The sequence below is a fragment of the Malurus melanocephalus genome, unplaced genomic scaffold (genome assembly GCF_030028575.1).
Source record: "Malurus melanocephalus ecotype Western Australia unplaced genomic scaffold, MMel_1.1 scaffold_81, whole genome shotgun sequence".
In the NCBI taxonomy this organism is placed as follows: Eukaryota; Metazoa; Chordata; class Aves; order Passeriformes; family Maluridae; genus Malurus; species Malurus melanocephalus.
The window spans coordinates 315224-330006 of NW_026623313.1; the positions used below are offsets into that span (position 1 = coordinate 315224).

The 14783-nt window shown below is 46.0% G+C and overlaps 1 protein-coding gene across 1 annotated transcript in view; it reads right to left on the reverse strand.

Annotated features, from left to right (window-relative positions):
• The window catches only part of CFAP65 (cilia and flagella associated protein 65), a 31436-nt gene extending 16653 nt beyond the window's left edge, over positions 1-14783 (reverse strand). The window contains exons 1-17 of the mRNA XM_057367540.1: positions 14721-14783; positions 14108-14176; positions 13652-13803; positions 12861-12963; positions 11284-11450; positions 9995-10194; positions 9232-9377; positions 7983-8205; positions 7384-7649; positions 5978-6178; positions 5200-5562; positions 4320-4457; positions 3197-3442; positions 2551-2775; positions 2170-2325; positions 770-935; positions 62-190 (exon numbers count right to left, since the gene is read on the reverse strand). Of these exons, the coding sequence (XP_057223523.1) occupies positions 62-190; positions 770-935; positions 2170-2325; positions 2551-2775; positions 3197-3442; positions 4320-4457; positions 5200-5562; positions 5978-6178; positions 7384-7649; positions 7983-8205; positions 9232-9377; positions 9995-10194; positions 11284-11450; positions 12861-12963; positions 13652-13803; positions 14108-14176; positions 14721-14783 (3013 nt within the window). The remainder of the gene's footprint in view (positions 1-61; positions 191-769; positions 936-2169; positions 2326-2550; positions 2776-3196; positions 3443-4319; positions 4458-5199; positions 5563-5977; positions 6179-7383; positions 7650-7982; positions 8206-9231; positions 9378-9994; positions 10195-11283; positions 11451-12860; positions 12964-13651; positions 13804-14107; positions 14177-14720) is intronic.

Genomic DNA, 14783 nt, shown 5'->3' on the forward strand with positions numbered 1-14783 from the left:
TAGCCTCTTCTTTTACAARCATTGTGCCCCACATCTGAACATCCCTAAACATCCATCTCACCTGTGGGTGTGCAAATAGCACATCTGATAAACCAGGTGTAAGTCAGTCGACGGGCTGGCCTCACGTTTATTTGAATAGAAGCTTTTGATCCTGCAGTGATTGTTCCTTTGGAGTATTCTAGCTCTAGAGCTGTAGGACACAAGRGATGGTATGAGCTCTTGGCATCACTGTTTCTTACACCACACATGTAGTGGAACATGGATCCCTAAGTCTACCTGCACTCTAGCCACTGCCCCTCTTTGTCTAATAGTTAGGTCTAATGGTTAATGTCTAATGGTTTATCCAATGGTTAATCCCAAGTGCTGAACTTGGGATTCCCAGGCTACAGCTGTAGGCAGCTCATTGGGAGTACCCAGATTGCAAAGAACAGGGAACGTCCCCACCAGAGGTTCTGTAGAAAGGCAACCAAGAGTTGAGYTCCAGAATTTCTTCTGGTAAGGTCTTTGATTTAACTTCCTTCTCTGGTGAGAAATTGCATCTTATTTCAAGGTCTAGATTAGTCTAACTTCAGTYGTCAGACTCTGGATTATGCTTTTTCCAGCAAGATAGAAGAGTCACATCCTATGCAAAGGAGCAGACAACTTAAGTTTTGAGAGACTCAGTGCAAGACTGTCAGCAAGCAGTCCAATCTCCGAGTTTATGCCAGACTGATTTTGGAGAAAAGAGGGAAAGCTAAAGCCCTGTCCCATGCTAATTCCTTTACAGTACCCAGTGGATCGCTGTGGACCTCCTCAGGGCAATGGGGCTCTGTGAAGAGTTGTTCCACACGAAGGATGTAATTCAGAGTACAGATCCCATCATTTAGCAGTACAACACTGCAGCTTTGTTGCCCACCAATCATAACATTTCCAAGGTCCAGATACTTCTTTTGTGCCTGCAATACAAACCCACCATGCTGAGGTCACTTTACATGTCAAGCACAGTGGTTGAGTGTAGCCACCACTTATCTCACCACATGCTGATCCCTTGGCATGTGCAGGGCAGTTCAAGGGCTCCCTGCTTTGTGTAAGATCTGGCATGCCCTGGGAGATAGAATCAGAGAATCATTAAGGTTAGGAAAGATCTCTAAGATCATTGAGTCCAACCATTGACCTCACACTGACAAGTCYACCACTAAACCATGCCCTGAGTGCCTCATCTACATGTATTTTAAATACTTCCAGGAATGATGACCCAAACACTTCATTGGGCAGCCCATTCCAATGAGTGATAGCCCCTTTCCTGAATAAATATTTCCAAGTATCCAGTCAAAACCTTCCYTGGTGCAATGTGAGGTCATTTGCTCTTGCCTTATGGCTTATTACTTGAGAGAATAGACCAACACCCACCTTGCTACAAACCCCTTTCAGGTAACATGATAAAATGTGGAACAGGTCTTCAAGTGACTCAATCCCTCCTCCAAATGCTTTCTTCTACTGTTACTTAGAGTGTTTGCTGGTTAAGATATAGCATATTCAGGGCTGTGAGAACACCAGTTGGCTAGCTGCACTTGGGCCAAGGGCCCCTTCATGACTGCTTAAAGGGTCTCCCTCTCTTTTGGCTAGTTGTACAGTCACATACAATTTATAATGACTAARTACCATGAAGACATTATCACCCATCAATCAACATGATTGACATGGGGTGATGACTTACAAAGTACTGTTTTATTTACCTCTGGTTCCTTAAGAAACCTGACTAAAAATAAAGGTGGCTTCACAGACCAGCAGATAACAGGAGGAAAGCCAGCTGGAGGTRTACTGGCTATACCACTTTAAAAGGTCCACGACACACAGAAATCAGATAAACATCAAAACAAATGGAGAAGGAGAACAGACAGAATGAGAGGACAGAACCATGATTCCCAAGGATCCGAATGGCTTGGTTTAGTCTGAAACAGAGCAATACCAGATGATTAGTGAAGGTCATATTTGAACTGCCAGGACATTGACCACATGTTGCCATTAGGCCACTAGAATCAGTACTGTCATTCACGCTGAAAGCAGCGTGCGGGAATTTTGCTGTGAGTTCTTAATGGCTGCCTCCAGTGCAAATGAAAAAGGAAAGTCCAAGATCCCAATCTCACCCTAGTACCCRTTCCTACTAATCAGTGGGCCCCCGTTCCTTACCCTGATGTTGCCCAGTGCCCCCTCTCCAAAGATCCGTAAGACATAATGGACATTTTTGGGAGACTTGGGGTCTTGTGAGCTTTTCCACCTCACAGACACCATAGCTCGCAGCAGATACTTGGTCTCCTTGTTAGGAGTAAAAGTCCATGCTTGAGCCTGCAATCACAAGAGGAATGAGTGYTCACAGGATCTCCAGTCCAGAGATAAACCCAAACATCTCAACAATTGCATTTAGGATGCACCACAGTCCCTTCCTTCATTACAGCTAACTTAGTTCTCTTAGTTCATTCTCATACTGGGAACGAACATTCAGATATTCAAAGCCAGTCTGTGGTTGTATTGTAGAGAGCAAACTACAAATTTGGTGGAAATTTAACTTACCATGGCTTCATAGGGCTGGAGAATCCCTGCAGTGGGACTGACAGACAGGATCTTACTGTCAGACTGACGGATCTTCCATGTGAAAACTATGGGTAGCCTTGTGCAGTTTTTAATGGTATACATTCGTGTAAAGGAGGTTCCTACATAGAGAGGCTTGAAGTAGAGATTTCCATCACCTTCTAAGAGCAAAAGCAGGGACTGCCCACAACTCCGGAGAACAATCTCCTGTGGAATTAAGGGAAACAGTAACAGACATTAGCTAGAAGTCTCAGCTGCCTGTGGAGGGACCATGCAAAGATGTTGCTCCATCCAAGAGAGAAGCAAGAACAAACTGGATCTTAATGAGGAGGGGAAGGGCTTTAGGCTGTGCTGTCAAGTAAGGCCCTTAGCATAATACAGTGTATTGCAAGAGATGGAAATGCAAGGAAAATTGGGTACAGGATGTTTGGCACCACAAAGACCTTATTTCTGCAATGTTGACCCCATATTAAATGTTGAAAATATTCTTTCATTCCTATTTCCAAAGGGAAAAATCCAAACCAAGCACTAGAAGATACAATAGGCATCACAGTGCAAGTCATTGTGAAAAGGGATGACCACAAGGGAACAAAACTTCACTCAACATCTTCCACTTCCCTCTCCTTACCTCAGTGTAAGCAGGAGAAGAGTTCAGCTGCAAAGACACMACATGTCGCTGTGTGTCTGTGTTAACTGGGCGAGTGGAGAGAAGGAAAATTTGGTGGCCGCCTGGAATGATGTGTCCTGAACTGGGCTTGACCAAAGCAGAGGGACAGGCAGTTTGGTTCACCTGGAAGGTTATCAAAGAGGTGCCCATGTTGGACAGCAGCACGCTGCAGTAGGTATCAGCGTCACAAGCCACAGGAGGAAAAGTCTGGTGGAGACAAGCAAGAAGGGTTGTTTTCATTGGGTTTAAAAACCAGCTGATAGAAAAAGTTTTCACTGCATTCAATTCCAGATTCCAATAAGCACTATCCTGAGTCTATGGAGAACTTTCTAACTGCTTCTTTTCAAGGAAAGAAATTAAACCMCACAAACCACCCATGCAAATGATGGTCTTTTCTCTTCCCACAGTGGATCTTATGGGTTCATGGGACTGGTAAGCTATTTTCCMTTATGCAATGCTTTATGCCCATCAAATAAGGGAGCTGCTTGCGGGTGTCTGCAGTTTCTGCATGGATAGTGGCATCCTGCATGAAGAATTCCAGCAGGCTAGAATTTTCTCTACTTCATGCATATCAGATAAAGGCTGCATGGCCTAGATTAGCTGAGGAGATTTTACAAGAGATTCTCGAGACTATTCTTACTTCCTAGAATACAATCTCACTTTACCTCATAGGAAAAATACCTTATTGGCTACAGAAACAGCAGAAAGAGTGAGAGAACCTTCCCCTCTATCTTATAACCACTTCTCTTAAGTGAGGGTTCTGTGTTTGCCTAAGTGCATGCAGAATTTTTGTGGCTCCTAGGAGGGGCCTGAACACCCTTTTTAGTGCCTATGTCAACTTAAACAGAAAGGAAGGAGATCCCAACAGCTTTTCTCTCAGTGCTAATGAGATGGTCAGCCTGAGATGCTGGAGGCTAGGAAGATAATGCAGGAAAGAGAAATAGCATCCTTCTTTTGTACCAAACCGGGAGCCCCCACACCATCAGAAACCACCAAAGACATATCTCAGTGCAATGGGAGACAAAGAAAAGAATTCATAGTCAGAGTGTCTCTGCAAAGATTCAAAGGTCAATCAGTTACACACTTTGGGGACATCCAGGATATACTGTGGAATGAAGTGATCCTGTTTTGCTTCAAATGTGTGTGCTCGCAGCTTCACAGTCAGGCACCACGACGGACAGAGGGTGGCATCATTCTCAATGTTGGTGTAGTTTCTCATCACCTGCAGACACAMGAGGGACAGCACAGTGTGTACAGGAAGGGATTGTGACAAGGTGCCTTCACAGAATCACAAAGTAGTCTGAGTTGCAAGGGACCAACTGCACATACTATCTCAAGCAGCTGCTCATTCAATGATATCCCCGGGGCTAAGGAATTGACATTTTCAGGGAAGAAGGACTGACCACTGCCAGACGAGAAACAAAGAGAGAGAGAGAGACTTGAAATGCCAGATTTCTCTAACCAGGACATTTCCAGGGGCTAAATCTTCGATAACTGCAGACTCATGTAACATGAATCCCACGGCACTTGGGAGAAGAGTAACTGTGCTCTCAGCAGCTTTCCTTGTGGAGGGCCAGACACAAAGAACAAGTTATTGCCCATCACCCAGGCCACAATAACTATTATTCTGCAGGCTCACCTCTACAGTAATAGTGCAATAATTCATAGTAATTCCTCCTTCAATGGGGTGTACTATGCTTCATGTTCCCTGGGGGTAACAGCAAGTGTACCAGTCCACGTGCATGAGCTGTGACTTGTTTCTCCCATTTCTTTGCCAAGACACAAATGAAGGAGAAACTTTAACCCAATAGTGTATCAAAGCAGTGGCCAAAAGAGTTAATAGAGGTGCTAGTTTGTCAAATTCAAAATTAAGGGTTTAAATTAAATTTTAACTCTCCCAAAAGACTTTATTCTGTAAACACTTGCTTGCTAGGTCATCTCTGGTTTTAGTAACTCCTACTAACCTTGTAAACAGCAAAACCTTCCAGCTCTGTTGCATAGAGACTGTTGACCTGAGTGGGCTTGCAAAAGACCTGGAAGGCTGAAGACCTCAAAGGTAGCACTTCACAGACTTCGGGGTGCACTTGGAAGGCACTGCCATGGCTTGGAGTCCAGGCAATAATGATACTTCCTTTGGTGTGGTTGGTCACGCGGAGAGGAAGAGGTTCTACCTTGTGAGRTGGTATGCAGCATCCAAAATCATGTTCCCTGGGACTGACACTAACATGAGCAGGAAACAAGGCCAGGTTGCTGATGACACCATCGTGGAAATATTCAGTCATGGCATTGGGTTCAAAGTATTCCTTGGGTGACTTGCCCTTTGAAATCTACAGGATGGAAACATCTCAGTGTGAGCAAGGAAAGTGTGCCTGTGAGAAACACTGATTTGCCTTCATGAGYAAGAGGGAATGAAAGATTCATTCCAGTTACAGTTCCCAGGACAGCTCAAACTCTAGGTTTCGAGGAGGCTTCTGTCTGTAAGCCTCAGTCTGAAAGTACATGAAGCAAATGATGACCCTGTGATTGAGTTAAATCTGGAAAGCGGCTTAGTGGCTGAGCTGGGGTAAAATCCAGCTGATAAAGACAGTGTTGGTGTGTGCTGGGAACACCAACAGCAGAAATACTAAAGAAATCAGTCTGGCACCTGCAAGCCCTTCTAGGTCCATCTTCTCTTCAACAGATACCTAGCATATACAGAGAACAGCTGGGAGTGTCTTAGATTCCAGGGAGGGCAGCTCATACCTCAGGTGGCAGCCTGAGGGCTCCCTTTTCATCCATCTGCAACTTCCCCTCCTTCAGCATAGTACTCAGGATGTCAGGGGGGTAGAAGGTCAGTCCCCTTATCATGTTGGTTCGGTACCAGGAGAGGTGTCTTTCCTGAAGGGTGATTGGCTTAGCTGTGTCAGAATGGCAGGTACCAAGAAAGTCCACATACATGGGGTCCTGGGAAAACACAAGACAGGATAATAAGAAACAAACTGTCCTGTGATTGCTTTGAGAGTTACACCATATGAGYATCTCAACTTCCAAAACCATGCCTGCGAAAGGCATAGCATCTGCAGTATTAGGCTGCCATTTACTTTRTTGTCGTGACATGATACAAGAACTTTCTTGAATCTGGAGTGAAAATTGAAGGCACTCAAGCTGTGCAGCTRAATTTAAGAGAGACACCTAAACAGACAAGACCCATGGAGGATGTGCCACACCCTATCCATAGGCGTTGCTGACTGTTCACATCCTAATGTTGATAGGAACTGCACCATGGGGAATCTGCTCAACAGGAACCCGGGCCTGCACTTGGGTCACAATAGCCCAAGGCAGCATTACAAGCTTGGGGCAGRGTGGTGGGAAAGCTGCTCATCAGAAAAGGACATGTGGGTGATGGCTGACAGCAGCTGAACATGAGCCAGCATGTGCCAAGAAGGCCTGGCTTGTATCAAGAATAGTGTGGCCAGCAGGACCAGGGTAGTCATTGATCCCCTGTACTCAGCACTTGTGAGACCATGCCTTGAATACTATGTTCAGTTTTGTGCCCCTCAGTACAAAAGAAAAAACATTGAGAGGATGTAGCATGTCCAGAGAAGGGCAATGAAGCTCATACAGGGTCTGGAGCACAAGTCTTATGAGGAATGACAGAGGGAGCTGGAGGTGTTTAGCCTGGAAAAAAAACAAGGCTCAGGGGGAATTGTATTGCTCTCTACAACTACCTGAAGGGAGGTTATAGCCTGGTGTGGGTTGATCTCTTCTCTCAGGCAAGAAGTGATAGGACAAGAGGAAATTACCTCAAATTGTGCTTGAAAGGTGATTAGATTGGATAAYGGGAAARATTTCTTCACCAAAATGGCTGTCAAGCACTGTCAGGCTGCCCAGGGATGTAACTGAATCACCATCTGTGGAGGTATCTAAAAGACATGTGGATGTGGCACTTGGGGATGTGATTAGTGGYGGACTTGGCAGTGCTGGGTTAATGGTTGGATTCAATGATATTAGAGGTCTTTTCCAATCTTAACAATTCTGTGATAGGTATCAATGAAAATGCAGTGGGAAGAGATTTGCAGGGGCTACTGAGACAGGCCAGCCCTACTGGGTTACACTGGAAGATGCCTCTAAAGTATCATAGCAATGAAACCACCCTTTGTGTGCCATACCTGGTGGTGGACAAGGCACACGACTCTGCGGTGATAATTCATTGGGTGAGTAGGTCGAAAAGTCGCCTTCAGTGTTAGTGTTGTTTTGCTCTCTAAGACTCCATAAGGGCGATCCAAGGAGAAGACACTCCCTTTGCCATCAATATCAAACTGGTAATAGGCTGGGACATCTGATATGTTGCTGATTTTCAGTGGCTGCATCAAACTTTCTCCAAGACTGATCCAGTCAAAATCCACAGAATATTGGTGCAGGGACACGGAAGGACCTAGCACAACATGCAAGGTAAGATCCTGGACCTGTCATAGCACTTTCTTCCAACATGTCACACACATTGCTGCATTTAACTGATCTTCCCAAACCAGAGTCACCTCATCAGCAAACCCACTTGTCCTAGCAAACAGCTGGACATTCACTTAAAACAGTCAAGCAAGTTTAAATCCCAAACTTTTGGGATTTATACACCAGGGATAGCCAGGATCCCGGCAGGAGGTTAGTCTGTGACTGCAGGCTATGACAGTTCCTAGTCCTTCCCCAAGCACTAACTTTTTCCTTCCAGTGGTAAAAAGCKGGCAGGCAGAAACATGAAAGGCTTTGGTACCTTTACATGAGCCAACCACCTTCAGAACAGTCTCCAGGCGGCATCCAGCAGATGTGACAATGAAATAGTCAGTACTGTGCTCTCCTGCTATTTGAGGCTGAAACCGTACACACAAGACCAGCTTCCCTTTGGCAGGGACAATGCCACAGGACACATCACAGGAGAAAACATAATCACGAATCAGAGGATCTTTTGCTCGTTCTATCTGACATGGTGCATCAACCTACAAGTTGAAAAGAAATAGGTTAATAAAGGAGCCAACAGGAGCCAGGATGGCTCTGAATGCAGGACTAATCAGGTAAGAACTGTAGTTTTCAGYAGTGCTGAACACCACTAAGAACATCAAGGCCATCACAGAAATGCAGCGCAGCAAACCTCTGCCACCTTGTTCTGATGGAGAACTGGTGGCAGCAAGTCTCACAATATGCTTAGGATGCTTAGGAATCAGCAGGCTGCAGCAAAACCAGTGATCTCTGGGGTTGGAGTGCCCTTTCTGGTGAAGGGAAAGATGGCTCAAGGTGTCCCCCAGGGGCCAAAGTAGCCTAAGTGACTGCTGTGACCAGGGGAACAGGCAGGCAGGTAATTTATTTCCCTCCATTCACAGTTCCACCTTGTCTAGGGATTTTCTTTTCACAAAAGASCAAAGCTGGTACTCTGACACATTTCTCAAGACCCTTAAAAATTGTCCTGATCCTTGCCTGATGATGCTGAGCACCACTGCAATGTGAACAGTACAACAAATTTTTTCCACTCTCAAGCTGCAAGGCCTGTGGAGGAATCAGAACTGCTGTCACCCATGGCAGCAGTCTCTGAGTACATCCATCACTTAAGGGGCTGGGATGGGCTGAGCTGGCACAGGTAACAGAGGGCAATGGAAGATCCATCCTGGGACAGACATGCAACAATTTGAGACTGACACAACTGCCATACAGGACTGATGAGCTGGTCCAGAGTGAGCAGGAGAGTTGCAGGATGCAAAGGACATGGTGGCTGCCTATTTGTACCAAGCACAGTGGGAAGCAGGGGGAAACTGCAGTATCATGCTGCAAACGGCTAAGTTGCCTGCACTATAGCTGGAAGGCAAGGATAAATGGCATMGTTGGTAGAGGAAGGCTCATCATCTCTGCTTCATTCACATTCACACTTGGGTTACTTTCACAGCAAGGGAGATACACAAGAACCACATAAACCAGAGAAATATGTCAGCATGCCAGCTTCTCACAAGAAGTCAATCTCCCTCTCCACATACCACAGACATGTTGAAGATTTCGACATGCTTCTCAACAGTTGTTCCCACTGGTACTGATCCAAAAGACAATACATCCTGAAACTTTCCAGGCTGTACACCTTCATGCTCCTTTCCTGTCACTCTCAAAAACAGGCAGGGGTATTTGGCTGTTAAAGAGAATAGTATACTGGATTAGGAAACACAGTGGAACCACCATCCTTGAATATTCAATACTCAACTGGACAAGCCTCTGAAGAACCTCAGACAACTCTGAAGCTAYATCTACCTTCAAAGTTGGCCCTGCTTTGAACCAAATAAATTCCCTTACAGCCCTAATTWACTTAACTCAGAATCACATTTTTTGTCAGTGGCCATACAAGTAATTTCAGGCAACTATTTGACAATGAAATCACTGCTTATTTTAACTTGTGTCCAGAAAGCTTTAGAAATTTCCCTCTGCCTCTCTGTCTAGCAGGGACAGACAGGAGACACTGAKTGCAGACAAAGCCAGGAGTTTGTGGAGGTTTTTTTTCCAGTGAACTCCTCTCATTTCTTCCTCTCTGCCAACTTAAACAAGTCTTGGAAATGCTGTYCTGGCCAAAGCATGCCACAGGACATATTGGACCTTCTGTCTCTTCAGGTAATAATTCCAAACTGGCAAAAGTACAYTCAAGAATTTCACAGGCCACTTTCAAACAATGGGCTTCACTTGCTCATCACTGAGTTGAGCCAGAGTTAGGGTTAATACACATTTCTTTGAGTGTTAAATTCAAGAAGGACTCACCCAGGGCTTTTAGCTGGATTGTCTTATTTTGTTTYTCTTCACCTCCAAACCAGCATGTTGCTGCCACTTCATGCACCCCAGCCTCCTCAGGCTGGAAGATCACCTTGACCATGCACTCAGTACCTGGGTTCACAGTGCCAAAGTCAGGAATGATGGTGAAAGGGCTTGGTGTCTCCCAGGCAAAGGTGAAAACGAGATCACTAGAAAATGGAGATACATTTTAAACAGATGAATGGATCATTTGCTGCCTGTGCAATCATGCATAGGATGGGCCTTTCCCGTTAGGTTATTTAGTTAGGATGTGAAGCAACCAGTGCTGAATGGCAGAATCCCTAATGCATCTGGACAAATGTGTGATGCTAACAAGAAATTTGTCTCTRTTTTCTGCAAATGCTCTGTTCACACTTTAATGAATCTTTGTTATTACATCTAAGAACTTTATTAATGGCCATAATGTAATAGCAAGCAAATCAGCTCCAGAATTAASTATTTGCTTTACCTGTATCTAAATTTGCAGCTGCGTAATTCCAAATGAATATTTGTTCCTCTATTATATGCTCAAGCAAGAAGAGAGGGTTGAGCCATTTCCCTAATACCTCACTCAGTTTTCCAGAACCCCCTTTGCTTGTTTGATTTCTGCAAAGAGCATGATATGCCATCAGCTTTTTCTATTTTATTGATCCAGGCTGTGTGTTGCTTACCATCCATATCCTYCAACTGGAGGATCCTGGACCTCTCAGTTAGTAAAATTTACTTCTCTAAGTGGAGACTGAAACACTCAAAATGGTTGGAGGTGCACCTCCTCCTTGCCTGGGAAGTTCACTGCATTCCTTTCTACAGTACTGTCATTCCGTCATTAAAATAAGACAAACCTGGGACCATCTTTGCTCCTCAATGACCAAAATGTTTCCAGCTGATAGCTCACCTCTCCCTGTTCATGTTGGGCAGGTTATCTTTAGTTAAACAGAAGCCGAGGCCTCTCCTGTGAATGTGAGGTGCACTCAGTGGGACACTGTGCTTGAACATCCACCTGGCTCCTGTGCATGAATGGCTCTTACCACATACTGGCAACAAACAGATGTGAGATGCTAAGATGTGCCCAGTGACCTGTACTACCATTCTTCTCTCTTTTCTGCCAAGACCTCAGGGGAGGCAGAGTTTTGCCTCCTGTTAAGGCAGCCAGCAGATCTAACAACCACTGGAACGAGCTGCATTCATTGGAGAGCCCAAAAAAGTGGACCCAAAATACCTGACAAAACAGAGTGTCTGCTCAGCCACCTCTCACTTACCCAGTGTTGCACACAGGGAACTTTGTCTCTGTAGCACTGTAGACAGCACAGATAGGCAACTGGACAGCATCTGGGATGGACAGACGGATGTGTGGAAGCACAGCACGCAGGGTAACAGAGAACTCACCCTCAGCTGTCGTAAAGAAGATGCTGTCTTCACACTCCCTCTGCACAAAAAAAGCAAGAGGAGACAGCAGTTAGATGGATTCAACCTTGCAGGTAACTGCAGCTCCACCCATGAATACCTGCAACCTTCACCTCTGCAAGTGTTGGGGGAAAAGTTTTGGCAATAGAGGCACCACTGGAGGCCTCAATCACTCAGAAGAAGCAGGCAGTGTAGTAGGTACTCAGACATACTGCTCTGTCAGGGAACATACAAACACYCTCAGGGGAGAGCAGGTGAAGACCACATTGGTTTCACCCGATTTGTTTCAATGCAGATGGATCTCTTTCAGTATTTTCAAGATCCCCACTCAGCTAAACTGAAGCATGTACAATCTTTCTTTGAGCTCCACGAGCACAGAAGTATTAATCTTTSATTAAATGCTTTGTCAGATAGAGATCCAAGCAGATAACCCACAACTTAAAGATGCAGCATTGACAGCACTGTGTACAAATAGTCCCAGCACATCTGCTAACCAGCCAAGATAGAAAGAATTGAAAGATATGTATTTTCTATGCTTCCCATCTGTCACCTCTCCTGAGTAACACTTATACAGGTAAAGAGAGACCTTGGGCAATCCAGCAYGCACAGTCCTTGCTCTCTCTAAGAAAGGCAGCCTCCTGCTTTAGAGTTTAATGCACTGCAGGCAAACTATTCATTGAAAACRGAACAAGGCCAGCAGCTTATTTCATAAAGGGAACACTGAACAGTCATCAGAAAATCATGACACTAAGAGAATAGAGTATTGGGAATCTGTCCAATGACCATGTTCTATGGCTAGGACAGAGATACACATCAAAGACGTGCAGCTGTCAGTGAGAGCCAGAGATCAACACTCAGAGCCAAGACAGACACTACGAACAACCTGAAAATCAAGAAGAAGGTCTGGATAAAAAGAATCATTGCTGTTTAAAATAAAGCTTAAAAAACCTGTTCCATCCAAAAGAAGGGAGGCCCCTGATATCTCCCTTACAGAAAACCGGTAGCCCTCGAAAGTAGTGGCTTTGTGATCTCCTGTAGGAAAGCAGAAAGTGAGTCTGTCAAGGTTCTGCACTAAAACCACTCARATGAGTTTATTTGGGATCAAACCAGGTGTGGACAGTTTAAGGACTTTATCTTACTGAGGTGAAAGCCAGAAACAGTATGTGAAAAACTAGGAATACTTTTTGTAACGATTCTTCTCATAACTACTGGCCAACKCTGCAGAGGAGTCAGGGATTAGGCTTCGTCAGCTAATGAAGATGTGGAGAGAGCAGGAAGGTCATTCTGCCCACTCTTCATATGCTAGAATTTGCTCAAGGACTCATGCATTCAAGTGAAAACAAATCAGATAGGACAAAAGAGGCAGAGGCCCACTGCCCTCACCCAGAACACAGCCTGAGCACTAAGAGCAGTTGTGATATTGCTGCTTTACCTTTTCAGTGGGTCGGAAAACGATGGGCAGAGTTAAGGACATACCRGGACTCAGTGTAATTGGCTGCGGGAAAACAGTGAAGAAGAATGACGTGGAAGGAGCTCTAGATAACAAAATCAAAAAAARAGAGATTTTTGTCTGAGGGCATGCAGCTTACGTTAGTCAGCAAGAAAGAGAATAAATAACCAACACCTCCAGACCCCTCCATTTAGAAGCACTTTACACACTGGACCCCAAGGGTACTTTGGCAGCAAAGTGGTAGAAAGAGGGACAGAACCCAGGTGTCCTGAAAACCCATTCTGGGCTCCAAGTACCTACCCCTTYCTTGAACAATATTTTATGTTTTCAGGCCATGCAGTATGAGCAAAACACATAGGCAAACGCATTTGAGTTTCAGRGCAGGGAGGATCACAAGGACTGCTGGAATGGCTCAGCATCCAGAGGGACTCTGGGAGCAATGGTTTTCGGTCACATTAGTGACTGGCTGGCATACATCCACAATTAAAATCTCACTAGACTGGAAATGCCTCACAGACAGAAGTATCAGCAAAACAGAATTTAAAACAAGGCATTTCATTTAACACACTTCTGCCAGGAACAAGGGCTGTTTCTGAATTAGCAGGTTTCTGTCCTGCAATGTAAGGGTGCACACATTGTTTCCAGCACAGCATTCAAGGGCAGAGAGGGAAGGTGAATCTGAGAAAAGGTGCTGATGTGACTGATASAGCAGAAGGAGTGAAGATGCAGAGAGAGCGTGAGGAGTACAAAGGACAAACAAACTTCCCACGCACCTGTAACTCAGCTTCTGGATTTTCCCATGAACATTTTTCAAGGTCAGGTATTTGATCATCTCTCTTCCAAGTTCCCAGCCACGCCAACTGAGTGTTTCAGGCACCTCAATGCCCCAGAATACGCCTTTCTTCTTTGCCTCTCTTGCAGGCACCTTAGTGTGTAGCATTTTGGGAGGAAGGAAGGAGAATCACTCAAACAGCCGTTTCTCTACGCTAAAGGTTTCTGACTCTGACAAAGGATGAGAGGAGCCACCCCGCGGGCAAAACTCCAGTAGTCACCAAAAGTCCTGCTCCAGGAGTCCAGAGGGGACAYCTCCTGGCCACAGCCCAAATAGCAGATACTAAAGGGTTTGATGGACGAGGGAAGCAAAGGCTAAACGTTTTTTTGTTTCTCTCCTCTCCCTGCCTGCCAGATAATCCACCCACGTCAGCAGCATCCTTTGCTCCTCCGCTCACCTTCCTGTCATRGTCACTCTTCCGAAAAGGGTCAGAGTGTGGGGACTCGCCATGCACCTGAGCAAGCATCTGAGAAAAAGACGAAAAAGTCCTCACACGTGTTGCTCCTACATCCAGAAAGCCTTTACTGAACTCCCAGAGAMCCAACGCCCCCTTCTCAGGCTCATGGTGGCACTGAACCCCCTCCTCCGCAGGGGAGCAGTCCCCGTTGTGTCCCCACTTTGCAGCTGAGTGCAGCCCTTTCCACACACCACGCTTGTCCCCATGACCTGGGGGTCACGACTCACAGCCCAGCCCCTGTGGAAAGGTTCTCCTTGGTGCTGGATAGCACAGCCCTGCCCTGCCCACTACCGGTCCACAGAGCCCAGTACAGCAAAGCTGTGCTTTGTAACCCGGCCTGGCCTGGCCCCCTGGAGCCCCGTATGGATGGATGACTGCGGCAGGACTCTGCTCCCTACAGCGAGCGCCTGCCCAGCTCCAGGGGGCACGACCCGCTCCATTATAACCCTGCCTGCCCCCGGAGCCGAGCAGGAGCCMGAGCCACCATCCCCGGGACCTGTCCGGCTCCCTCGAGCCCAGCCCGACTCCCTAAAGCAGCGAGAGTCCGGAGCACCTCGGTGCCGTCCCGGCCCGGTCCCGGCCGCTCGGCGCCSTGCGGGCCGGCCAGCGTTGCCAT